General features: G+C 37.0%; 1 protein-coding gene across 16 annotated transcripts in view; it reads right to left on the bottom strand.

The window, feature by feature from the left end:
• ADAM22 (ADAM metallopeptidase domain 22) overlaps window positions 1-27,015 on the bottom strand; it is a 217,493-nt gene that overhangs the window by 55,684 nt on the left and 134,794 nt on the right. For all 16 annotated transcript variants that reach the window (XM_027574110.2, XM_027574104.2, XM_027574111.2 and 13 more), the window contains exons 6-15: window positions 21,587-21,650; window positions 19,636-19,705; window positions 14,776-14,846; window positions 11,361-11,435; window positions 9,803-9,874; window positions 8,807-8,973; window positions 7,415-7,499; window positions 6,308-6,398; window positions 5,036-5,087; window positions 1,298-1,397 (exon numbers count right to left, since the gene is read on the bottom strand). In XM_027574110.2, coding sequence (XP_027429911.1) covers window positions 1,298-1,397; window positions 5,036-5,087; window positions 6,308-6,398; window positions 7,415-7,499; window positions 8,807-8,973; window positions 9,803-9,874; window positions 11,361-11,435; window positions 14,776-14,846; window positions 19,636-19,705; window positions 21,587-21,650 — 847 coding nt within the window. The remainder of the gene's footprint in view (window positions 1-1,297; window positions 1,398-5,035; window positions 5,088-6,307; window positions 6,399-7,414; window positions 7,500-8,806; window positions 8,974-9,802; window positions 9,875-11,360; window positions 11,436-14,775; window positions 14,847-19,635; window positions 19,706-21,586; window positions 21,651-27,015) is intronic.

The following is a 27,015-nucleotide window of genomic DNA, read 5'->3' as shown; positions in this document are numbered from 1 at the left end:
AGACAGCTTTGAAAGCCAAAACTAAAACTTATCCAGATGAAAAATCCACTTATCATTTTACTCTGAGCTCAGAAAAATCAGTTATTTTTGTAAAAAGACTTGAATTGTTTTTCATTTATAGCAGCAGGGAGTTAGTTCAAATGTCCCTTCTGAAACTTTTGCAAAGAGTCTTTAAAATGGTCACTTTGCTTTTCAAAGCAATATGATACACTTTCTAAATTTCACTGGAATAGACAGGGAATGAAGTCAGGTAAATGATGATAAAGGCAACACCAGACATCACTGTGGTGAGGAGAAGAACATAACAGTTCACATAATTAACAAGAACCAAGAATTCTGCTTTAACATGCCGACTTCCAAATGCATGAGGAAGACCAGCTTTCAAGTCAGTAACCAGAGTTTGTTCTGCAAGTTGGAAAGGCCTCTGACAAAGTCTAAGTACACAAAGACTTTCTCCTTTGCAGCCTTGGCTTTCATACTGAGAAGTAATAGCAATTTTAATCATACTACTCATTCTGAAAGGCAGCACTGACAGGGAGTTATGAGGGGGAGAAATGCCCCCTTTCTATCAGTATGAGCTGTGATTACATATACAAACAAACAAAAAAAGAACCAAGAAAATGAAAAAGAAAGGCAAATGAGGGTGCCTGGGTGGCTCAGTCGTTAAGCGTCTGCCTTCGGCTCAGGTCATGATCCCAGGGTCCTGGGATCGAGTCCCACATCGGGCTCCCTGCCCAGCAGGAAGCCTGCTTCTCCCTCTCCCACTCCCCCTGCTTGTGTTCCTGCTCTTGCTGTGTCTCTCTCTGTCAAATAAATAAAGAAAATCTTTAAAAAAAAAAAAAAAAGAAAAAGAAAGGCAAATGAAACCATCTTTGCAAACTAATCATTTTTCAGAAAGCACACAGTCTTATTTCTACCTGCTTTCTATTTCCATCACAATAGCCCAAAACGTCAGGGTGCTTGGGTGACTCGGGATAGAGCCCTGTGTCAATTCCCCTGTTGAGCTCTGTGCTTGAGTCTGCTTGAGATTCTCTCTCCCTCCCTCTCTGCCCCTCCCCCAACTCACACACAAGCTCTCTCTCTCTCAAATAAATAAATCTTAAAAAAAAAAAAAACAATAGCCCAAAATACCAAAGATTAAAGCTGACTTCAGAATGCAGATATTTTGCATATCTAACATATGGACATAAAAGCCAAGTTGGAAAACTTTCTTTTTGTAAGATCCAATGGCTAGAAATTTACACTTAATAATACCCTAGAAAGATTAATAACTAATAACTCTGATCACACTTAGTACCTTAGAAGGTTTGTTGAAAAGACAGGCACCACCTCCACTATTCAGAAAGTCATGATACTCTTCAATATTACACTGGGTGAACTTTTTAGGAAGATAATACCTGTAAGGCAGAAGAAAAGCAGTAACTGGATATAATTTTAGTCCCCCTTGTCTGTATGTTAGTCTTAAACTTGAACATTGTTAAAATTGTAACATTATTCTTAAAAATGAAAGAATAAATTCCACATATGTACAGCATTTGTGTTAAATCCCTAAGACTTTGATTCTACCAGCATATTTCTAAATTCTCCATTTGGTGATTAATAGTGACTATGGGCTGTTCATTATTAGCATATGCATTCAAAAGAAACACACACATACCTATACTTTCAATCAAAGAACAGGAATAATGAGTCTTTCTTAAATATAAAAACTGGATCCCAAACTGCAGAAGATTTTACAAAATTACTGACTTATAATCTATGAATGTGCCAAAGTCATGAAAGTCAAAGAAAACTGAGGAACTGTTTCAGACTGAAGGAAGATAAGATTGATTCTGAACCATCTGTTAAAGTGGCATTTTTTGAAATACAGGGCTAATTTTGAGTGAGGGCTAAAAATTAGATAATTTTATTGGTTGCATTGTGGTTCTGTAGGAGAATGCACTTGTTTGTAGGCAATGCACACTGAGGTGTTTGGGGGTGATGAGGTACGATGCTAGTGACTTATGATTCAGAGGACAAAAAGGTTCTTTGTTACTATTCCTGCAACTTTTCTTATAAGATTATGTCAAAATACAAAAAAAAAAAAAAAAGGTATACCAAAAAAAAAAAGTATAAAAGGATCAGAAGAAAAAGAAATGTGGTGGGCGCCTGGGTGGCTCAGTTGGTTAAGTGACTGCCTTCGGCTCAGGTCATGATCCTGGAGTCCCTGGATCGAGTCCCACATCGGGCTCCCTGCTCAGCAGGGAGTCTGCCTCTCTCTCTGACCCTCTTCCCTCTTGTGCTCTCTCTCATTCTCTCTCTCAAATAAATAAAATCTTTTAAAAAAAGAAAGAGAAAAAGAAATGTGGCTAGAGAACAATTTGGCAATATGTATGAAGAACCTTCAAAATGAGAAATATCCTTAAATCTAGTAATTCTACTTTAAGAAATTTTTCTTGAGGAAATAACTAGCTATGTATACAAAGATGAATGAACAAAGGAACTTAGAGTAGCACAATTTGTAATAGCAAATGCCATGAAAATCATGTAAATGTTTAGAAGTAAGAAAACTGTTAACTGTTGATACATTAATAAAATAGAATACCATGGAATTATCAATAACATATCTATTATATTCAATGCTTTCTCAAAATTTTAATTTTTATACCTTTAAGTAGGACTGATTTTCATTTCAACATGCTTTCCAACACACAGCAGTGCGCAGAGACTTCAGAAAGTAGAAACGAGAGGGGAGGTGCCCACAGGAAATACAGGTCCATAATTAGTACTGTTGCGTGATGTCTGACACAGCTCAAATCATATAGAGCATCACGCCAGACGTTTTCTTTAAAAAGATTTTCTCTTGCACACATCCATTTGATGTAAGAGGAGTTCTAATGCAAAGAGCTATGTACGTTTCTGAGTGTTGCCATTTGATTTTGCTACACATTATGCTTAGTCTAGGCAGACTGCCTATAAAATTTTGTTTTTAGTAATTAAGCGGAATAATCAACCATACTAAATAGCTTTTAAAAGACGAGAACCTCTAGCGTGGAATTTAGTAAGTGTTATAAAATTACAATTATGGATAAGGACTTTTATCATTCCCTTTTATTACTAAACAGAAAGTCCAAAGATATTTTGAAAAATATTTTAATACATGTTTGCATATACATTCCCTCTATCATTTATCTTCCTTTTCAAACATTTCTTGGGAGCTCAAAATGAAAATATCAATAAATATTTATTGAAAATCAAGTGTGTCAAGAGATTATGGTGTGAGGTCAAACAGAAATACCTATTAGTGTAGATGTAATCCTCAAAGATTCACAACTAATTGGTGAGGCAAAGCATAAGGACATACGGAATTAAATTACAATGCAGGAGTTAAAATTATAATAAATCTCAAATGGCTAGAAATGTGGTTAGAGAGAAAGAATTCCAAATGAAAAGAATATATCAAAGGAATCAAAAGAGGCTGGAAATTAATGTACATTTATGGTGAGCAAATTTTTAAGAAGCTTAAAATCCATGTAGGAGGGACACCTGGGTGGCTCAGTCAATTAAGCGGCTGCCTTCGGCTCAGGTCATAATCCCAGGGTCCTGGGATCGAGTCCCACATCGGGCTCCCTGCTCTGCAGGGAGCCTGCTTCTCCCTCTGCCTCTGCCTCTCTCTGTCTCAAATAAATAAATAAATAAATAAATAAATAAATAAATAATCTTTAAAAAAAAATCCATGTAGGATTATGGTTAGAAGATCAAAAAAGCTGGAAACCCCTGTATAACTATCATAATAAGCAAACCAACCATGAATAGCAGGGGAAAATGAGGTTATAAATGAGGATGAAGAAAGATTATGTATATCCAAGTATGGGAGGAAGAACTCTAAACCTTATTCTTCAGACAACAGAGACTCAACAAAAGTTCTGAGCAGGAAAAGGCTATGATTCATGTGCAGGAAGAGGAGAATGGAGGAATTTGTGCCTTATACATTCAATGAACTAGAACTGTATATTATCAGCATGGATAAATCTTAAAAACATAAAGATCAAAAAGAGCAAATCACAGAAGAGTACATATAGTATGACTCCTTTCATATAAACTAAAAACATGCAAAGCAATGCTATGTATTACTTCAACATACACATATAAACAATAAAAGTATTAAAAGGGGCTTGTGAATAATATGAACCAAATTGAAGACAGTAGTGACTTTGGCTGGGGTTGGGGAGCAACAAGAGAGAACAGAAGGGGGATTTAACTATGTAGGAAGTATTTTTTTAGGCCGGGTGATGGAATACAAGGGTTCACTCTTCTCTTTATGCCTTTTCAGTGAGGACGGAAATGGAATTCAGGAGGGGAGAGAGGGAGGCTGAAATTTGCCTGGGTATCTGGAATGTTATTAAGATAATAAAAGCTCAAGATGATAAAAGTTGAAAGTAAGGAGTAGTGATGATCTTGGCATGAAAGGAATGGTTGTACAATTTACTAAGAAAAAATAAATACAAGATTGGTGCCTGACAGTGTGTCGAAGGGTATAGAAATGAAAACCTGTCTCAGGAGAGCAGAGTATACACATCTCTTCCACACTCTGGCAGCTTGAAATCAGCCATTTTAGGAATACTTACACTACAAAAATCAGAGAAAGCTACAAATCCAGGTTCTTTTCTTGTTTTTTATTCTGAGAATCAGCTTACCAGCACACTACTGTTTACAACCCATTTAATTGGAATTGAAGACAAAAGAAAAGAAAATTAGTAGGTAAGCCATGAAGAACAAAGCTGTTCCTCACTTACATTTCTAGATGTAAGGCTAGATGAAAGGCTAACAAAGTCTTTGCTCTTCTATCTTAACTGACAACAACTGTTTTCATAAGTAAGAGACTATTTTATGAAAATATCTTATAATAGAGAGCCATTGAGAAGCTCTACATCCAATTTTCTTTTTAATGTCAATGGTGAGGTTCCACGCACTAAGCTGTTGGTGTCATATTCCTAAGGAGCCCACAGCACAGCAGAGAAAGGAAGTGAGTTATTTTCAAATAGAAGTGGCTTACCCAGTGTCTCCCATTATGCATCCAGACCATGTGTCCTCACATTTACACTCACCTAAGATAAAATGAATACAAATGCCTTTTTATAAAGTGAAAACAGGTGCATTAGAGTAGTTTTTAAAAGTATATCTTCACTTTATTCCTTAAATACCTTTAAGAAGTAATACCTGCTTTCTAAGTTTCCTTACATTTGAAGTTTTGCATGCAATTCATAATAACAAAAATCTACTTGGACCATATCAAGATTTTATAATTTTTACTAAATTAAAACCTTGATATTTTAACAAGTGGCCTTATTTTTAAAGCATTCATTAAAATGCTTTAAAATGGCTTAACAATCTAATACCAGTGAAATAGCATCACTATAGGATTCTGGTTTCACAGTCCCTTATGGGAATTCTTACAATTTCTTGTCCAGTTTTAAAACCTCTGCACCAAAGCTGCTGATAGAAGGCAGTACAGTATATTGTTTAAGCAGAAAGGCTTAAACTACCTGGGTTCAAAACCTGGGCTTGCCACTTAATATATGAGTAATCTTGGAGGCATTACCCTTTTAACATCCAGTCACCTTATTCTGTAAAATGGGGCTAATAACGGGTATCTTGCAGGATTATCTTGAGGATTAAATGAGTATCTAGAAGTAGATAATACTGGCATTCAATTATCTGTCTTTTAATGGGCACTTCATAAATGGTAATAGTTATTATTAATATAAACAATCATTTATATGTTATTAAAATAATAAGATAAATATGATTCTAATCAACTTACTCCAAATACATTACTTTTGACTATTCCTGGTGAATTAACTTTACCTACTTGGGAAAATATATTCTTCCTAGATGCTAGTCCCAGCATAGTTTACCAGGTCCATATTTTACTGAGCCCTTTAGCAGGCAAACTCTCCTCTGTGGCCATACTAAGAGATGTTTTAAATAAACCATAATAAAACAGTATGCCTTGAACCTACACGCCTAGGATTCTCTACGAGACCATTTAAAATTACCAAACAGAGCTTATTTTGTCCTTTTTTAAATTCAACAATGAATTTATCATCACATAGCTTTAAATGTTAATTACACATGGAGACATTTTCACCTACAGGGCAAACATTATCTTGTATAACTTTTGAAGAAAATATTATATACCCCAGCTGTTTAACTTATACCATCACCCAAACTCGTTTGATTAAGCAACTGAATTTAAAATCTCATTCTCCAAAATATTTATAGAGAGTCTATTTTAAATACAACTAAACCACAAAGGTGAACTTACCACTTGCTAACTTTCTTTTGTCTGAGATAATACCAATATTATGGGCTAATGACTGGGCGAGTGTAACTGCCATTAAATCAGTTTTCCCAAACTGAAAAACAAGAGCAAAAACAAAATACGTGTAAATGGGAATTATTTTTTATTTAAGATGGGCCAGAGAAAAATGACACAACATAGTTGGAAATACGTAATTTCTAAGCCTCTTATTTAGTAGAGGTTAAACATACAGTAGCTAAAGCTGAACGATGGAGCATTTGAGAAAAAAGTTGTAAGAAATAAACCTATGTTTGATTCAATCTTATAGGGAAAACTAGAAGCCAGGGAATCACCACTTTTCGGGTTTAGAAAATTAAGTCTGAGTCCAAATTTCATTAGTGACATTTCTGAAAAACTTAATACTTGTAATATACATAAGTCAGTCTTTTAGAAAATAATAAAAGTAAATGTGTAAATTATTTGGAACTTGTTCATTTTTGTGTGTCCATTTGCATGCCCAAAATTTCCCCAAATTAAATAGAATGTGGCTTCAGAAAACAAATGGTATGAGTAACAGGAAGTGGTAATGATCTGTGGGCAAAAGAAACTTGAGACCTAAAGATACTTTTTTCAATATGTTGATTCAAGTATTTTTCTTTTAGATCACTTCCAACAGACTTAGTGCCTTAGGGGTAAAAGAAACTCTTTGGAAAACTTAGTCTATTTTTTTCTCCCAAACTTTGCCAAATATTGAAGAAGGAAGAATATTTCCAATTGGGTTGTTAGGTAGTCAGCCAATGCTTCAAGAATTACTCAGTTCTCCAGGAAATCAGCCAAAGCATAGATAGGGCCTTATTTTCAATAAGGATAAAAGTAAAGATTTTATCTATATAATTTGTAAATAGCTAAATTTGGAGATTATTCTAAGTAGAACATGAAAAGAATTATCAAATACTATCTTCCATTATTTTCCTATTCTCTGTCCTCCGGTCATTTATAGCAACCATATTGGTTGTGAATAAAACAACCTAACATCTAGAGAATAAGGAGTATGAGAAATTATCTCTTAAATATTAGGAAAACATTTTCAGCCATCATACCACTTTGTATTGTACAGATGTTCACACCTACTTCATTCACGCCTCCTCCTTTCAGCAACGAGCAAATCCCACCAATATAAGCTGCCCCGCTCCGGCTACTCTCAAATTGACTTCCCCTTTTAGAAAAGGAAACGAAAAATGCTTACTGTTCAAAGTTCCAAGTATCACTGCACCTTTCATTATTAATTTACCACACTTACGTTCTCAATGCAAATACATTCCCATACTGTATACTTCTGAGGGAAGGGAGGAATGTGAATGTTATTTACACACATAACCAAAGAGAAGAGTTTCTGAGGGATGTTTCCCCACATGAGCAATAATACCTTCAACAGAACTATACCTGTTTTGAAAAAATCACTAATATGGTGTACTCTGAGGAGGATACAAAATCACTTCTGTGGTATTTCTGACCAAAATGTCTAACTTGAATCTCTCAATGGGAAAACATCAGACATCCCCACAATGTGGAACATTCTATAAAATAACTGACCTACACTCTTCAAAAATGTTAAACCCAAAATAAACAATGAAAGGCTGAGGAAATCTCCCAAATTAAAGGAGACTAAAGAGACAGGACAATTAAATGTGATGCATGACCTTGTGTTGGGTCCTCAATGGGGGAAGGGAATTAGCTATCAAAGACATTGTTCAGACAACTGGAGAAGCCTGAATATAGGTTACTTAAAAGTATTGTATCACTGTTAAATTTTCTAGTTTTAATAATTTAATTTAATAAAAATTTTAATAAAATTTAATAAATTCAACAAAATTTTAATTAATAAAAATTCAATAATTTACTACGGTGATATAAGACAATGTCTTTTTATCTTTAGGGAATATACATGTATTTAGTAGTGAATGCCCAGTAAGTGAGTATCTCCAACTTGCTCTCAAATGGTTCAGGAAAAAAAAAATTGATAGACAGATAAATGGATGAAAGGAAAAAGGAAGGGAGGGAGGGAAAAAGGGAAGAAGGAAAGAAGGAAGAAAATCATAAACAAATGGGGCAAAATGTAAATAATTAATGAATCTGGGTAAAGAGCATATATTTCCTTGTAGTATTCCTGCAAAGTTCCTATAAATTTGAAATTGTGTAAAATGTAAAAGTTACCCAAAAATATACTCTTTTACTTCCATTTATAATTTCCTTCAACAGATCTTCCTTTACATAATAGGTTTTTTAAATGCTATAATATATAGTTTGCTATATATTCAAACTCAAATATATATTCAAATTCAAAACTAAACCTCTTATACTTTAATGACAACTTCAGACAATCTATACTTTAAAACTTCTTCCAAATGTGTCTGCCATGTCAAATCCTAATTGCATTATACTGGAGAAAGGCTACATCTCAGTTACAAGTAATACAGCATTCAACAGGGAACCAAAAAAAGTAATAAATTGTAAGTTACATACGAAAAAAGGTGAACTGCATCACTCTTCTCTTTGATAAAATCCCTCCTGTATTTCATAAACTCACGTAGAGTGATCAATGGATTTTCAGATATGGCGAACTTGTTGTCAGCTGCCCAGGTTTCCATAGCAACCAATACTATCCTTGTCTTCAGTTGGTCTTTATATATCTGGTATATTAACAAAAGGAATACACTAGCTATTGTGGTAAAATCAAATGATTTATGACCAGGATTATAAAGCTCCTCTTATGAAAACTCTTTGAGTTCTAGTTAAATGTAAAAAACTCTATTGTCCTTAAGGGAGATAATTATTTTTCTAATTCACATGCATTTTCCTTGAGTAACAGAGAGTCAAACTGTTCACAACTAATACCCAAAGAACAGAGGACTAATTAGAAATAAAAGATCACTTTTTTGCACCCTTTTTCAAGGATCTCCCTGAGTCTCTTTTCTGGCACCCTGGAGAAAGAATTCACGTATTCTTGGGTTTCCCAAGAGAAGAATGGAACAGCGAAGACTCCCCTAGGATATAATTTCTACATAACCCGACGGGTCCCAATTAAACTCATGGAGAAGGTACCCACATTGCCTTGTCAGGCAGAAAGTAAATATAGTAGGATTACTAGTGCATCATTCACACACAACCAGGCACTCTCTTGAAAATAGCTCAACCACCTGCTTCTCCAATGTTGGAAGTACACAATGAATATCTTCGTTAAGGACTGGGACTCAACTTTTTATTTTTCAGTGTGAAAAATATAAGGAGAAATTTCAAGCATCAATCCATGGGTAACTTTGACCACCTCCTTTTATCATCTTCCCAGCCAGAGATCAAAAACAATAAAGTCCACTGCAAGGTTACTAGGGACTTACATATGGGACACCTTGCCTAAAGTGCAATTCAGAGCACCGAAAATATAAGAACCATATTAACCATTCTGTTAGCAATCAGGAGATGAAATTCCTCTATGGCAATATTGAATCGATTGATACTTACTAAATCCGCCATGTTCACCACAGATTTCGCATATGTATTGGTATGTACAACTGAAAGCCGATGTTTTTTAAACTGAAAGCAAAACAAAACAAAACAAGTGAAGGGCTTCCAAATAATCACCTCAGCAGAGAAAACATAGTGTACCTGAAATATCTCTATGGCTTTCTGTAAAAAAATTATAAGAGCTGAGAACTAGTTCTTTACATGCTGTGTAGTCTGAGGAAAGGTTCTTAAGAATCTGAGGCCTCAGTTTACTTAACTGCCAGAGGAAGTAAAAAATACCTATTCCATCCATTTCACAAGTTTATTTTTAACACAGAATTGTTATTCAAAATGATAAAAACATATGAAAGTTGTCTACGAATTGCAAGACATACAAATATAAGTAAGGTGGATAGCCAGAAAAAGTGTATGTGAATAGTATGAAATATCATCACGAAATAGCATGTAAAACCTGATTTCTGGCTTCCCTTAAAATTAGCATCCCTGATGGTGATAACTAGCAAGTACTGAGAGGCAGCCACTCCCATTAGACAGGCCATGTATCTTTTCTTTTGCCACAGGCCTCACCCCCTCCCTATTGTTTTACATCTGGCTTACTTCATTTGTGTTACCTGCCTAAAAGATCTCTGCAGGTATCTGAATGTGCGCTATCTTAAAAAGTCAAAATAATATGTTCTTACAACTTATTCTGATCATGTAAAAATCTCAGGAAACAGTAACATTCACTGACTTCCAAGAGGTTAGAAAGATAAAACTTAGTTCTAGCCTGAACAAAGAAGAACTCAATCTGGATTTTATTATTATTATTATTATTATTATTGGCAACAATAGGTGATTGATGTTTGTTTAATCATATGCAAACAAATGACACATTTTCCCCCAAATAAATCACTCAAAGTAAATTAAAACGCACTTATCCCTGAAATTAAGTAAAATTCAGCAATGTGCATCACGGAACATGTTTAGTTTAAAACTCTGGTTACATAGAGCAATTAACATTATAACTCACTGCTGTGCTGTAAATGTAAGCTACTTCCTGCAACATGCCCGTGCACTGAATATACACACTCTGGGTCAAAATAAATGACTCAGCAAGAAGGAAGTTTTGCCAGATTCCTATCCTAAAATCTTCACTGCTTGCCTATATATAAACATTTCCATATGGTTTGTTGCATAGCAGGCCAGAAATTGAAAAACTGCTTTTCTTTTATCAGCATAATTTGTATGCTGCAAACTAAAGTGTCCCATTACTGGTGCCTCACTGATTTCATCAAAATACAAATATTCATTAAGCAAATCCAAAGGGCTGACTAACTCTAAATCAAAGAAATATTTCTGGAATGTCACAAAATACTGCTAGTTACTTCTACCTAACAATGTTTCCAATTTAAAGGTTGTTACTGCCTAACAAAATACATTTGGCTACATACACAAATGTCTTTTCCAAGTTACAATTTTCTGGGTTTCTTGTTTCTTCTAAACATATTTCTGCATCCACCAGTTTTACCCCTTGGCACACACAGGTTCAAACGACAAAAAATTTAGCACATCCTACCATTAGATGATCGTTGACAATCATCAGCTCAATATATTTGGTCTCCTCCTCTATGTTACGAGGATGTCGACGAAGCTGCAATATGGTAAAGGAAATAGCACCTACATAAGCCCCCTGAACTTGGCTGCGGAAAACTAAAAAATATGTTACATATTATGTTACATATTATACTGTACCCTTTTTCCAAACACTTGTGATTTCCAACACTCACAGCCCCTGGCAGCCACTTTTCTACTGTTTTGTGAGTTTGATTTTTTTTTTTTTTTTTTTTTTTGTTCCACATATAAGTGATACCCTGCAGTATTTATCTTTTTCTGTCTGGTTTATTTCATTTAGCATAATGCCTTCCAGGTTCATCCATGTTGTCACAAATGATAGGATTTTCTTCTTTTCCAAGGCTGGATGAAACTCCACTATATATATACACACCACATTTTCTTGATCCAGTCATTTGTTGATGGACACCAACACTGATAACACTATATTATATAACTGAAATTTGCTGACATAACTTAAATGTTTTCACCAAGGGGGAAAAAAAAAGGTAAATATGTGAGGTGATGGATGTACTAATTAACTCAATGGGGGGGTTTCCTTTCTATATAGATAGATAGATAGATGATATACATATAATCATCCCATTGTATACTTCAAGTATCTTAACAATTTTGTCAATTAATTATACTACAATAAGGCTGAAAAAAGTGTTTTTAATTTAAAAAACTAAAACATGAGAGAAATAAACATTTCCACTTTTACTCCTTCAGAATTTTTTTCATTTTTGTCGATTTTACTCAATTTTTGAACAGGTAATAAATTCATATGATTCAAAGATTAAATAAAGAACTATAAAGAGGTTCAAGATCAAATTCTTCCTCTCACTTCTGTTCATCTACCTAGTTGCTAACCTTTCTCCCCACAACGGGTATAGCACAGTTACTGGTTTCTTCCAGAAATATTTATGGATATAAAATCGAACATAACATATATTTTATTTAGTACTTCTATTTATTTCACTAGCTTTTGCATCAGGCAAAATCAGGTTATTTTCATTTACCAGTTTATCTTGGAGATTGTAACACATGAAGTGCATTCTTTCTGGTTTAATTTAAGCTTCTGAGGATCTCAGAGAATACAGGGGGTGTCTAGTGGACACTTTTATTCTCTAATCTCCAAATTTGGGATTGAGAATGCCATTTCTTCCTCTGATACGGTTCATGGGATCCCCCAAATGATATAAGAGTTTTATTAAGATAGTTTCGAGAGCTTCCAGGCAGTTTTGTTTTATCTATTACAGCTATGTTATATCTGTCTGTTCAACAACGAATTTTCTCCATCTTCAAAATCATGATTAGTGGATGCTACTGGTAGGAGAAACTAAGGCAGCCATATGCCTTGGTTCCCTGCAGTTCATCTATAACACAGTCTTTAACAAGAGTTGTAAAATTAACTTTTTCCATTATGCCACACTTATCATATGATCTCACTTGTATGTGGAATTTAAGAAACAAAACAGAGGATCACAGGGGAAGGGAGGAAAAAATTAAACAAGAGGAAATCAGAGAGCGAGACAAACCATAAGAGACTCTTATCATAGGTAACAGACAGGGTTGCTGGAGGGGAGGGAGTTGGAGGGTGGGGTGACTGGGTGATGGACATTGGGGAGGGCATGTGATGTAATGAGCACTGGGTATTATATAAGACTGATGAATCACTGACCTCTACCTCTGAAACCAATAATACATATGTTAATTAATTGAACTTAATTAAAAAAATAAAAAATTTGAGGAAAAAATAAAATTATCCTATTCTCTGATCTCATAATTCATGAAAATAAACACTATTTCAAATTAAATCTTGTTGGCAATCTTCATTTATTTAACTGGGCCTCAATATATACGTATATTCACAAAATACATAAAGCTCCTGGTAGCAATTCATGGAACCCAAAGCCTTCTGAGAGGCATGTATAAAGCATATATGGTTATAAGCATTTCTCTGAGACTAGACTTATTCTAAGTCAGAATCTGAACTCCACCACTGGGTAACTCATTATTACCCTGGGCAAGGTTCTTAAGCTTCTTACGCTTCAATGTCCTTAGCAGTAAAATGGGGATAATAATAATACCTTGTTCATAAGAGTGTTATGAGGATTAAATGAGTTAATACAATTAAAATTTTTAGAAGACAGCCAGGCACAGATACCTGTGCCTCAATAAAACAAACAAAAACCAATTATTATTCACATTAGAAATGTGCCTATAAAGTTATTTTATTTCATACTTATTGAACATATTTTAAACAGAAGATAACTGGTTTCTTACTAGAAATCTTACTAGAGATCCATTTCTCTCACCCTGTGTTTTTTATGCCAAACACACATACATAATACATGATATCTTAATTCTAATAACCAGGGTTCTGTTGTTTCCTTTTCTTTTTTGAGTATACTGGACACACGATGTTACATTAGTTTCAGGTGTACAACCTAGTGATTCAACTTCATACGTTATTCTGTGCTCACTGCAAGGGTGGCTGCCATCTGTCACCAGACAACACTCTTAAAATATCACTGACTATTCCCTGTGCTGTGCCCTTAACCCCCACGACTTACTCATTTCCTACCTGGAAGCCTGTGTCTCCCACTGTCCTTCACCCATGTTGCCCATCTCTCCACTCACTTCCCTCTGGCAACCACCAGTTTGTTCTCTATATTTACAGATCTGATTTTGCTTTTTGTTTGTTTATTCATTTTATACATCTTAGACTCCACAAATGAGAGAAATCATATGGAATTTTGATGACTAGAGTTCTTATTCTATCTCAACCATTTCCCAGCTCTATGTTTCTGGTCATTTTCACATTTCAAAGACATCATTTTCTTTTCCTGTGAAAGGGGATTAACAGTACCTACACTTCATGTGGTGTAAAGCAGGATACAAGGACTTATTATTTTTGCTAAGTCCAAGATCCACTGAACATTCATAAAGTGGACATCCTGAGTTTATATCCCAGACTCCAACGTAGCTCAAGGGTGACAAGAGCATTCTGTGGCTTTAAAACCTGATGGATTCCCTCTCAAGGGGGTATCTTTATAAGTAGACTCCATGACGTGAAACAACCCAGGCAAGAAAAGAGGCCTATGATAGAAAGAACCAGAGATGCCATAGGTAGGGCCATAATCTGCCTTTATGATGAATAACCATATTATCAACACTATCATGAGTCCTTTTTGAGTCTATAAAACAACATGACCTCCCTCCACAGCTCCTACAGATCTGTCATCTTACTGTTTACCACACCCTGACAAATGCCTGAACTAAGACTTAACCTCTTATAGAGACTTAATGTAGAGTTAAACTGGCAGTTGCCAAGTGTTTTTAAAACGTCATGGAATATACCTGTGAATACATACCTGCCGTTTACTTCTTTTTGGTCTTGCCTTCAAAATAAATTTTGGTGGAGTGATGTGTACTTGCTGAAATTCTAAAAGGAAATAAAAATAAATGAATTTAGTGCATTTGCCAGGTTTCTTTCAGACAGGGCAAAGTTTTACTATCCCTTCGTCATATAAATTATATAATTATATTCAATTTAGTTATTAACTATTAGCAATTGTTATAGTAAATAATAATTAATATAAATCATAACTTACAAATTATATAATTATAACTATATGGTTATAAATTTTATAATGTATGTTACACTTAAAGATAATATAGAACATTAATCAAAAAAATTGTGTTCATATGAATACTAAATAAAATATATCATGAATGAATACAATTTAAAAAATTTATCTCCAAATTTTTCTCATATTTTTCCTATAAATACTACCACATTCTTTATCAAGAATCTTCTGAATAGCCAGCCTAGCCTTCCAAGACTGACCTTCATTAAAGAATGACACACCAAGTGCTGGTGAAGATGTGAAACAACTAGATCTCTCAGATAGTGCTGATGAGAGTGTCAAATGGTATAACCACTTTAAGAAAAAGGTTCAGCAATTCTCATACAACCGGAGTTCTCAGAGTGCAGTTCAAAAACTAAAGACATCAACGTTACCTGGGGACTTGTGGGAAATGCAAACTCTCATAACCCATCCATGATGTACTGAATCAAAAACTCTAGAAACTGGTACAGCCAGTTTGAGAGGAAGTTCCTCTCAAAAAATTAAAATAGAAATACCATTTGATCCTGCAATCCCACTTCTGGGTATATAGTCAAAGGAATTGAAATCAGGATCTCAAAGACATACCTGTCCTCCCATGTTCATTGTAGCATGATTCACAATAGCCAAGATATAGAAACAACCTCAATATTCATCAGTGGATGAATGGATAAAGAAAATATGGTATGAATATGCAATAAAGTATCATTTGGCCTTAAAAAAAAAAAAAAGAAATCTTTCCATTTGTGACAACACGGATGAACCTGGAGGACATTACACTAAGTGAAACTAGCCAGACACAAAAGGACAAATACTACATGATACCACTTATATGAGGAATCTGAAATAGTCAAACTCCTAGGAGCAGAAAGTGGAATGATAGTTGCCAGGAGCTGAGAAAAGTGGGAAGCAGGGAGGTATTAGTTGAAGGGCACAAAGTTTCAGTTGTACAAGATGAATAAGTCCTAAAGATCTCCTGTACAGCAGAGTGGCCAGAATTAATAATACTATATTGCATATATAAATTTTGTTAACAGTGTAGATCTTACATTGTATTCTTTTCACTACTACTACTAATACTACAATAACAATAATAAAGACAGTGGAAAGAAACTTTTGGAGTTATGGGTACGCTTATGGCATAGATTATGGTGATGACTTCATGGATGTACATTTATATCCAAACTCGTCAAGTTGTATGCATTAATTACGTACAGCTTTTCTCTAATGTCAACCGTATCTCAATTAAGGGGCTTGAAAAAGCCTTCTAGACATGGAGCCAGCAGCCTGTGATTCTCTGATACATTCTGCAGTTTGAGAAACACTATTATACAGTCAAATACACACCTACCTTAAGACCCGGTATTTCCACTGCCAGGTATTTGACAGAAGAAATATAAACATGTGTCCACAAAACAGATTTTTATTAGAAGGTTTAGAGTCCTTTTATTCGTAATAGCCAAAAACTGGAAACAACCCAAATGTCCATCAACAGAATGGATAAAAGACTGTGGTAACTTTAAACAGCAGAACAGGGGCACCTGGGTGGCTCAGTCGTTAAGCGTCTGCCTTCAGCTCAGGTCATGATCCCAGGGTCCTGGGATCGAGCCCTGCATCGGGCTCCCTGCTCAGCGGGAAGCCTGCTTCTCCCTCTCCCACTCCCCCTGCTTGTGTTCCCTCTCTCGCTGTGTCTCTCTCTGTCAAATAAATAAAATCTTAAAAATAAATAAATAAATAAACAGCAGAACATACTCAGTAATTACAAAGAATGAACTGTTGCTCACCTCTCACATTAATCTCCTGGGCACATGCTAAGCAAAAGAAGCTGAACACAGTGTGTGATTCCATTTGCATGAAGACCTAAAACAGGCTAACCTAAAAGTCAGAAAAGGGATTGCAGAAGTGTGTGGTGCTGACTGGGAAGAGGCACAAAGGAAGGTACCAGGATGATGGGAATGTGCCAAATCTCACCAAGTGAATGCACGTGTGCCAAATCATCTAATGGTATACAAGATTTATATATTTCCTGGTAGGAATTTTAAAAACAGACTGTGCTAAGGGGTCTGTAGGAAATAAATAAACTTTTCTCAAATGTTTTCTTAGGGACAGTAATCCTAAGAGATATGTCATATAAAACAAAAGGTTCCACAAGTTAAACAAGTTTGGGGAACATCTGATCATATTCTATCTCTAGGAAATACAAAATGCATAGCAAGACAAAGGTATTGATAATCCAGGACCCAGGAAAACTTTATTAAATCTAAAATAAAAAAAGCTTACTCTTGAGCTTATTTCACAAGAATTTTTTTCTAATTTATCATAAATCCAAGCATCTAGAAAGACAAATAACACTCTTAAAATTGACAGTGCCAACTTCTGACAAGAAAAGAAAACCAGAAACTAATTGAGACAGACCTGAGTTTTGGAAGAAGACGTTGAAAGTTAATTTTAATTACAGCAAAACTGCCAAGTCATCTTTAAAGTTTCTGTGGGAAAGTAACCCTGAACAAAGTTTTTTTAAAAATTGTATGATTAGGGGCGCCTGGCTGGCTCAGTCGGTAGAGCGTGCAACTCTTGATCTCAGTGCTGTAGGTTCAAGCCCCACGTTGAGTATAGAGATTACTTTAAAATAAAATCTTAAAAAAAAAAAAAGAATCCACTATGATGGAAAACATTTCATTCTAAAAAACAAATTGTACAATTGGATTACATTAAAGTCCTTATGGGGATCCTTATTTATTACTTTAAATATTAATTAATGTTCATTGCTTCCAATAAGACCTATTAGATTGTAGCTTTATTCTCAGGAACCTAGTCATGATTTACTTTCCTCCCACAATAGGGACTGTAAAAAGTTTCATACTGTCTGAAGGAACAGCCTAAAGTGTCTGTGTAAAGTAAGAGCATCTATATGCTTATTTGCAGATTTTTCAAAATAGTGAGTTCCGTAAAACAGGATCCTCTATCCCTTCTGCAGCTGGAGAGAAGAACTGGGCAGAAGATCAAGGAGTTAGAAAGCTACTTTAGAGAAGGGACCTTAGCAAACACTCATTTCATTTTCCAATGAGGAAACAATGTAAATTTTTCTTTTTTAAGTTTTTACTTAGGTAATCTCTACACCCAATGTGGGGCTTGAACTCATGACCCCGAGATTAAGAGTCACATGCTCTTCCAACTGAGCCAGCCAGGCACCCCAACAATGTAAACGTTTGAGTGGTTTTCCTAAGCAGTAGTTTATAAGGATGTGCTGTTAGTCGGATGATTCTACCACTTCCCCTGCGCCTCTCTCCAAGCACACATTCTCACACTGGCACGATCCACACCCTGCTCAGTCCCAAACTAGCTGTCGGACCCTGGAAAAGACAGGCTGGCTGAGCCTGTTTCTTCATCTACAAAATGTGAATAATTCTATCTATCTCACAGAGCTATAGCGAAGATAAAAATGAGATTAAAAATTAGAATGTACGGGCGCCTGGGTGGCTCAGATGGTTAAGCGTCTGCCTTCGGCTCAGGTCATGATCCCAGGGTCCTGGGATCGAGTCCCGCATCAGGCTCCCTGCTCCTTGGGAGCCTGCTTCTCCCTCTGCCTCTCTCTCTCTCTCTCTCTCTCTGTCTCTCATGAATAAATAAATAAAATCTTTAAAAAAAAAAAAAATTAGAATGTACTATAGCCGTGGTCAGGGCTCACTAAGGAGGAAAGGAAGCTTCTCCACATTAGACATTCTGAGTGTGTTCTACCTTCAGTAGGAGAAAACCGGTTAAGTCCTGTAGAGCCAAAGACAAATGCACTCCATACAATCACTGCTCCACTAACGAGCAAAGTATAAGTACTCTGCCCTACTTGTGATGTGAAGATTTGGAAGCAACTCAAACTAAGATCTATAAATAAATGTAAACAAACACACATGAGAAGCAAAGACCAATTTCACAAAAAAAAGCACATAAAAATAAAAAGCATTAGGGGCACCTGGGTGGTGCAGCCGGTTAACGGTTTGACTCTTGGCGTCAGCTCAGGTCAAAATCTCAGGGTTGTGAGATCGAGCCCTGTGTCAGGCTCTGTGTTAATTGGGGAGTCCGCTTGAGATTCTGTCTCTCCCTCCCCTTCTGCCCCTCCCCCCTCTCTAAAATAAATAAATAGATCTTTTTTAAAAAATAATAAAAAGTGTTAATCTATAATCGTTCTTTCTTAAAATGGTGAGGCAAAAAGAGATGAGGAAAACAAATAGGAAAATGATTACAAGTTCATCCCTGTGTTAACAGAATCAGTATCTCATTGAAAGTGAAGTTTTCTATATTTTGTGTATGCAGACCAATTTTTGCCCTAACATTATTTCTCCACTCAGAAATACCTTGCTCTTTTTCTAATTTTAAAAAGTCTTCTTCAATGTGCTCAAACTGTATCTTTCCAAACTCATCCACTACAAACATGAAGTCAGTTTGCATTTTATTCTCCCTCTTGATGTCCTTGACTTGACGTCCCTTTCTCTCTAAAATTGTTATGAGCAGTCATGAGCTAAGGGTATTCCACATATAGATTAGCTCTAAAGCACTCAAATGAATTATTAAAGTTGACTTTTTTTCAAAGTCATAATATGAATATCATACCAGATGGAAGATCATCCAAAGGAAATTCAAACAGTCTGGACTTGTAAACTGAATGAAAATGGAAATCCTCCTGAAAGAACACAAATAACCAAGATTAAGCACAGGCAACCAGTTATCTCCAGTCTCAGGCAATGAGAGCTGAAGAAGCTGAGACTCCTAAAATAACCACAGCCTGACTACGCACTCTCCTGGATTTGAAAAGGCAATGGGCCACCTCACAACCCTCTCCTGCTCCCAGATTCCCCCAGCACGTATTAGAAACAAAATGCCTCTGCAGACAGAGAAGCCAAAGCCTGTAGTAATGGAAAATAAATGAATGAACCTATTTCCCCAAGGAGAAGTAAGACATCTGGGAAAATGGGCTAATACTTTTTATAACTGGTCCCTTTCCATGGATCCCTGACCCACTTTTAGAGCCAGACAGTTTTGCCAGGCAAAGACTGCAGAGCTCACACTCGTCTCATATCAGGGAGTTAAGATGACTGGCGTAAGTAGATGGCCAAATGGACCTTGCTCCAAAATTCAAATGTCATACAAGTTCTGTGACAAACCAATAGACAAAAAGCCATGTTTCATCTAAGAAAAATTAATGAACATTCAAATAATTATTTCTGGCTCCTTTCAATTAAAAAAAATAGAATGTCATAAACAGTCAAGTTTCATGATATTGTTGTAAAAAATTTCACCTGTCCAGGCAAAGTGATATAAAAGTCAACAACAGGCATCTAGAAAATACAATACAATACAAATAGCTTCCCCTGGGCACGTGGGTGGCTCAGTCAGTTAAGCGTCTGCCTTTGGCTCAGGTCATGATCCTGGGGTCCTGGGATTGAGCCCCTCATCAGGCTCCTTCCCAGCGGGAAGCCTGCTTCTCCCTCTCCCACTCCCTCTGTTTGTGTTCCCTCTCTTGCTAGTCTCTCTCTGTCAAATAAATAAAATCTTTAAAAAAAAAATAAAAACAACAACAACAAAAAAGTTAAAAATAATTCACTTCCCTTTATGGGAGGCAAAACAGTGTATATTTTTAGAAATTACTTGCCTAAGTGAACAATGTTGAATACAAGGAAGAATATCTGTGTGCACAGAGCAAGAATGGAAGTGTATTATGTTTCTCTCTGCAGTCTACAATATAAACTCAATGCTTTTCTAATTTGTGGAAAATGCATGTTGCAACTAAAAGGAAGGAGAGAATTAAGAAAACTTAGATTTCCCTACATTTCATCAGCACAAGGCCCTACAGACAACAGGCAACAGAGAAAAATCTGAAATCTAGAAAAGAGAGGTGGAAAATAACATTTCTATTGAGTTGGTCTGTTAGAGACTGAATGTTTGTGTCCCCCCACAAAACTCATATGTTTAGGCCCTCATTCCCAATGTGACTGTATTTGGACAGGACCTATGAAAAAGCAATAAAGGTTAAAATAGGTCTTCAGGGTGGGGTGGGGCAGGTGCCCTTATAAGAAGAGACACCACAGCTCTGTCTCTCTGCTATGTGGACACACAGCAGGGAGGAGGCCATCACAAGCTAAGGACAGAGCCTTCAACAGACACAGACCCTGCCAGCACCTGGATCTTGGACTTCCAGTCACCAGTGTGCGAAATATGTGCGAAAATAAATTTCTGTTGTTTAAGCCCCCCACTATGTTGTTATGACTGCCTGAGCAAACTAAGACAAATCATAGCACATTATGGTGGAGAAAGAACAAAAATGGAGGCTTCAGAACACCTCAGAAAGTATTTCCAATATACAGAGTAAAACACAGACTTAAAAAAACCCACTTGTGATTTTGACTTAGTATTTAATTTTATATATATGGATATATTTATATTTATTATCCTGACTCTAAAAATAAGAAAATAAAATAGAGACAAAAAGAGGAGGAAAAAAGAAGGGGAAAAGCTCCCAATCTCAATTTTTACATTTGCCACAGAAAACAGAAGGAGCACTTACTTGGGAGGTGTCATTTTCTTCTGGTTCAATGAGATAGGTGTGGTTCCCATCGTAGAACATCCCACTGCCAAGGACAAGAAAATAATTATGCATGGCTATTGACTCTTGCCTCAGAACAGGATCATTTTAAAATCAGCAGCTGCCAGAGAACTAATTTACTTCTCAACACTTACCTCCCAGTCCTACCCATCACCACCAGATACACACCACATACCACACACACACACACACACACACACACACACACACACACACACACACACACACACACACACACTGCATACAGATTACATACCACACACATCCCCAAAACTATACCGCACATATGCATACACACTGTACCATACCACACATGCGTGTGCATACACACACACACCACTAAGAGGGAAAGGCCCCTCCCTCTGACTCCGCATAATTCTGACCCTTCCCCAAGTTCAGGATTATCATTCTATAATTGTGGTCTGTTATCTTCCCTCCAACACATAATTCCAAAACTTTAATATGCAAATAGTCATCTGGAGAGCTTGCAAAAACGTAAAACTTTCAGGGCCTTCCTCAGATTTCTTGGCGAGGGCCCAGGAAGCTGCATTTTGAACAAATCCCAGGCGCTTCTGATGCAGATTGTGAGGGCTCTATTGAGAATTGCCTTCCTACCACACACCTAGAAGATGCTCTCGTAACAAGAGGTGACACATTTCAACAGCTTACCAGGAGCTGAAAACTTTACACTCGTTTCATCTTTTCCACAAATGTGTGAAGGAGTTACACTCATACATTTGCCTATACTCATTTTACAGGGAAGGAAACCAAAGCCCAAAGAGATGAAGTAACTTGCCCAAATTACATAACCAGGAGGAACAGAGGCAGGGAGAGAGAGAGGCCAGGCAGATTGGTTCCTGAATTGCCCATCTGCAATTGGCTACCTCTTCACCCATTCACTCATTCAGCACACATTTAAGCACCTACGATGCACTGCTCTAGGTGCTAGGGATACAGCAGTGGACAAAAGAGACCAATTCTCTGCCCTCATGGTGCTGATGTACATTCTAGGGTGGACGGACCAAAAAAAAAAAAAAAATCATCAACAACTAAATATATATGAGGTGGTGAAAAATTCTAGGCAGGAAAATAAAGGGTTAAGGGCAATAAATGGTACCAGAGGACTGGGTGTAGAGACCAAGGAAAGAAGACTGTTGATTTATATAGTCTTAGAGAAAGGCTTTCTAAAGAAGATGGCACTTGAACAAAAGATCTGAAAGAAGTGAAGGGATGAGCCATAAGGATATCTGTGCAAAGACCATGTCAGACTCGAGCCCTAAGTGTGCTCCAGGAACATCAAGGATGCAGAGTGGCTGGAGGAAAGGGATGAGGGGAGGGCCATAAAATGAGATCAGAGGAAGAGTGGGGACCACACGAGGCAGGCCTTCTAAGGGCGGCGGCTTTTACTCTGAGAGACATGTGGAGCCACTGCAGGGGTTTAAGGAGAGGAAAACACAATCACTCTTAAATTTTAAAATAATTGCTCCAACTGCTATGTTACAATAGTCTTTTGGATGGCAAGGATAGAAATGGAGAAGTTATCTCGGTAATCCAGGTGAAAAAAGAGGGTAGCCGCCTAGATCATCGTGGTATTGGTGGAGATGATGAGAACTGGTTGAATTCTGGATACTTTTCAGGAGTAGAACTAACCAAGAGGAATTATTGGCAGATTTGAAATGGAGTATGCAAGAAAGAGTCATGTCAGTGAAGACTCCAAGGTTTTGACCTGAGCAACTGGTGAGAGAGAATTCCCAGTTAATAAAATGGGAAAAGCCACAGGAAGGACAGAACGGGCTAGGCACATGCAAGCAGGATGCAGGGAGGGGGCATCAATCTGGAGTTGGGTTTTGATCTCTTAGGCTGGAGATGACTATCAGCCAATTGAGGAATCCTCTGGAGGGCATTTTAATCTACATATGGCTTCAGCTCCACCCAGAGAGATCCCAATGAACCACTCCTTTTATTTTTTTTTTATTTTTTAAAGATTTTATTTATTTATTTGACAGAGAGAGATACAGCGAGAGAGGGAACACAAGCAGGGGGAGTGGCAGAGGGAGAAGCAGGCTTCCGAGCAGGGAGCCCGATGTGGGGCTCGATCCCAGGACCCTGGGATCATGACCTGAGCCAAAGGCAGACACTTAATGACTGAGGCACCCAGGCGCCCCGAGCCACTCCTTTGAGAGCACGGTTCTTCTACTGAGATCAAAACCCCTTGTAATGCAAAAGAAACGTGTCTTATCATTCAGGCATTTGAGCGGGGACAAGGTGGGATCTTCGGGAGTCATTTTTCAGTGTTCTATGGAAATGACTGCCTGAGACCCAAACTGTTAGGCATAAAATAGTATTTATCTTTCACTGACGGCTTAGTGAAATCAGTTGGTTTCCCTGAGCTATAATTATAATGGCCTCCAGCTCTGCCTCTCTCCAAATTCTTTCATTCCTGCTGTAACATCTTCCACATGTCCTCAACTTTCGTATACCCTTAGAACGGCTACTCTCACATCTGTAAGATTTTCAACCAAAGTACACTTTTTGAATTTGGACAACACTGCATTCGGAATTTAAAGATAAACAGATGCACTCTGTAAGATATTACTGACAATACATGCCTAAGGAATCAGAGTTGGGGGGAGCCTTTTGAAAACAGTAGACCAAATACAACAGTAGACGTTCTCTCTGCCCTGCTAAGAACTGGCCAGACTCATCTAGAAAATTGTACAGAACCATCACCTTTTGCCAAAGTTCACATGGCTATGCTGATTAAGCGGCAAGCAGATTATTTTGTTTAAATAATACAGGGTATTATTTCCTCTTGCATTAGGTCAGTGTCGAATGTGAAAATCAGTGACTTTTATTGGTTTTTTTTTAAAGATTTTATTTATTTATTTGAGAGAGAGAGCGAGCACATGAGAGGGGGGAGGGTCAGAGGGAGAAGCAGACTCCCTGCTGAGCAGGGAGCCCGATGCAGGACTCGATCCTAGGACTCCAGGATCATGACCTGGTTCGAAGCCAGTCGCTCAACCAACTGAGCCACCCAGGTGCCCACTTTTATTGGGTTTAAACATCATGATTACACAGTGTAAAGAAAGCAAAATCTGACACCATATGTATCTAGAAGATTCTGGCTGCCTATATGACAATGTGCCATTAGTAATTCTTTAACTATTAAAAAGTATATGTTTTATTTACTTTGAGGATTGACACCTTTCTGTTATATTTATATAAATTCCAGTAAGTGCAGTGAGTCCACACAGGGCATATATTTGATAAAAACCTGTAGCTAGGACCTACTTATTATAGGCCAATTGAGCTGAAATTTTAAAAGGATGATCAAAACAAGATTTTGAAAAGAAATAGCCATTCTTACAAATTGCCACAAGAGGGCAATAATCTTACATTTGATTCCATTCTTTTAGGTTTCCATAGTTACAGGATTTTTGTCATAACATCAAAGGTACCAGGACCAAAATATTGCATGTTAGTCCTTTGAATTTGAAAAACAAAATGTGCATTTGCAGGTTCTTTATGGAAAAGACATAGAAATCTGATTTTTTCCCTTTATGTTCTTTAACTGAATTCAGTAAATCAAGAAAAATGAAAAATCTCCATATGTACTTGGTAATTTATAAAAGATGAGTCATGGATGAAATAATCTATTTCATATCCAAATCACTGTAATTGAGACAACATAAATTAATATTTAGTAATATCCTCTAAAATATTTCTGTCAGCAATTTTTGTTCAGAAGGTAAAATCAACATAAGAAGTAATAATTTAATAAATAACAAGAAGAACAAGAGTAAATTTATCCAACATACTCATTAAAGTCTAAGAACACCCAAATATGCTTATATACAATCCTGACAGTATTCCTAGACACACGGCGCATTTTTCTATTTGTTTCCTTTTGTTTAGTTTTAAATGAAAAGGTGTCTCGAGGCAGAGGTAAATTTTACTTTGTTAAAACAACTGAAGCTGGCTCTGGGTTCTACTCCTGATCTAGTCACTAAAGTTTCCTTATAGTTACTTTTCCATCCTCCCTCAAATGCCTATGCAGGATGAGTAGCAAGCTCTTGGTCTCAGGTTCTCAGGTCTGCCAGAGCCCTTGGAGGGCAGGGATGCCTTCTCACAAATATGGTGTCCGTTTGGAAAACTGGAAAGCAAAGTGGACTACGTCCTGGGCAAGATGCTTACATGGTAACTTTGGGTTGAGATTTTAAGAGGAAGAGAGAGGGAAAAACGTCTCTTCTTTTTTCTGTCACTATCACACATTTGCTGTCACAAATGTCGATGGGCCCAGGGTACTCTTCTTAGCTGAAAGCTGCAATCATCTTGAGATCAGATAGAACAGTTTTATTACTGAAGGACACGTCAATGTTTCCTTCTCCAGATAAGAAAACCAAGGCCCTCAGATATGAGGCATGGATTCCTGTTTGTAAAAATGTCTCCTTAGTCAAAGAATTTATTTAAAATAAGTAAAAGTCTTTTAGAACCAACAATAAGCGGATGGAGGCCTTTCACGCTCTCTGGCACCTGGCCTCCTTCCTCTGGCTATGTAAGTTTCAGAGTTCCCACACTTTCTCCCTTCTGCCTCTGACATACTTACTGCCCGAGCTTGACTGGAGGCACCACTTAGGCAGACTAGCTTGATTTTCCAGGCTGTTCCATTATTTCTATTTCCTAGCTTTCTTGAAGACCTCTCTGCCTAGCCCTCTCTCGGAAGACTCTTATCAAAGCCTGTTCTAGGGCCCACTCTAGCTTCTTCAGGTGACATTGCTCTGGAGACCTCAAGCACTACCTCCTTTCTCAGTGCCCACTCTCTTCCTGCATTTTCCTGTTACTTACTCTCTCAAAGAAAACAAATACACCTATCACATTCCCTAGTAGGAAGCTGAGCTAGCTTTACCTGCCCCCCTGGACTCTGCCAGGGACAGGAGTCAGGTGTCATGGCCTTGATTTTCCTAGTGACTGGCACACAGCAGACACTCAGTAATGGCTAGCTCCATGGAAAAGCCAGATCTCGAACTTAGGAGCTGACAGGATGCATTTCCAAGTTTCCAAACAAAAATTTAACAAAACTAAAATGTTGACTTGTTCTGTGCCCCAAAAAGTAAAACAAACAAGAAACAACTGAGATGATTTCACCTAAGTAGAATGCAGAGGAATGACATGGCAGCTTTATAAGGTGTTCACAAAATAAATAAGAGACAGCCACCTGTGTATCACCATTAGCGACAGAATGGAAGAAGTAGGTGTATTCCCAAGTTAAACATCAGCAAACATTCTTTGATAATGAAAGTTATGAGAAAGGAAGCAAGGCCCCGAGAAAGGATGAACTCCGCTCCTTGGAGATTTCTGAGAACAGACGGACCCTCCCACAAGCTTGCCGT

The sequence above is a fragment of the Zalophus californianus genome, chromosome 12, assembly GCF_009762305.2.
Source record: "Zalophus californianus isolate mZalCal1 chromosome 12, mZalCal1.pri.v2, whole genome shotgun sequence".
In the NCBI taxonomy this organism is placed as follows: Eukaryota; Metazoa; Chordata; class Mammalia; order Carnivora; family Otariidae; genus Zalophus; species Zalophus californianus.
Note: the sequence above shows the minus strand (reverse complement) of the source record. Positions and strands in the feature narration are given on the sequence as shown.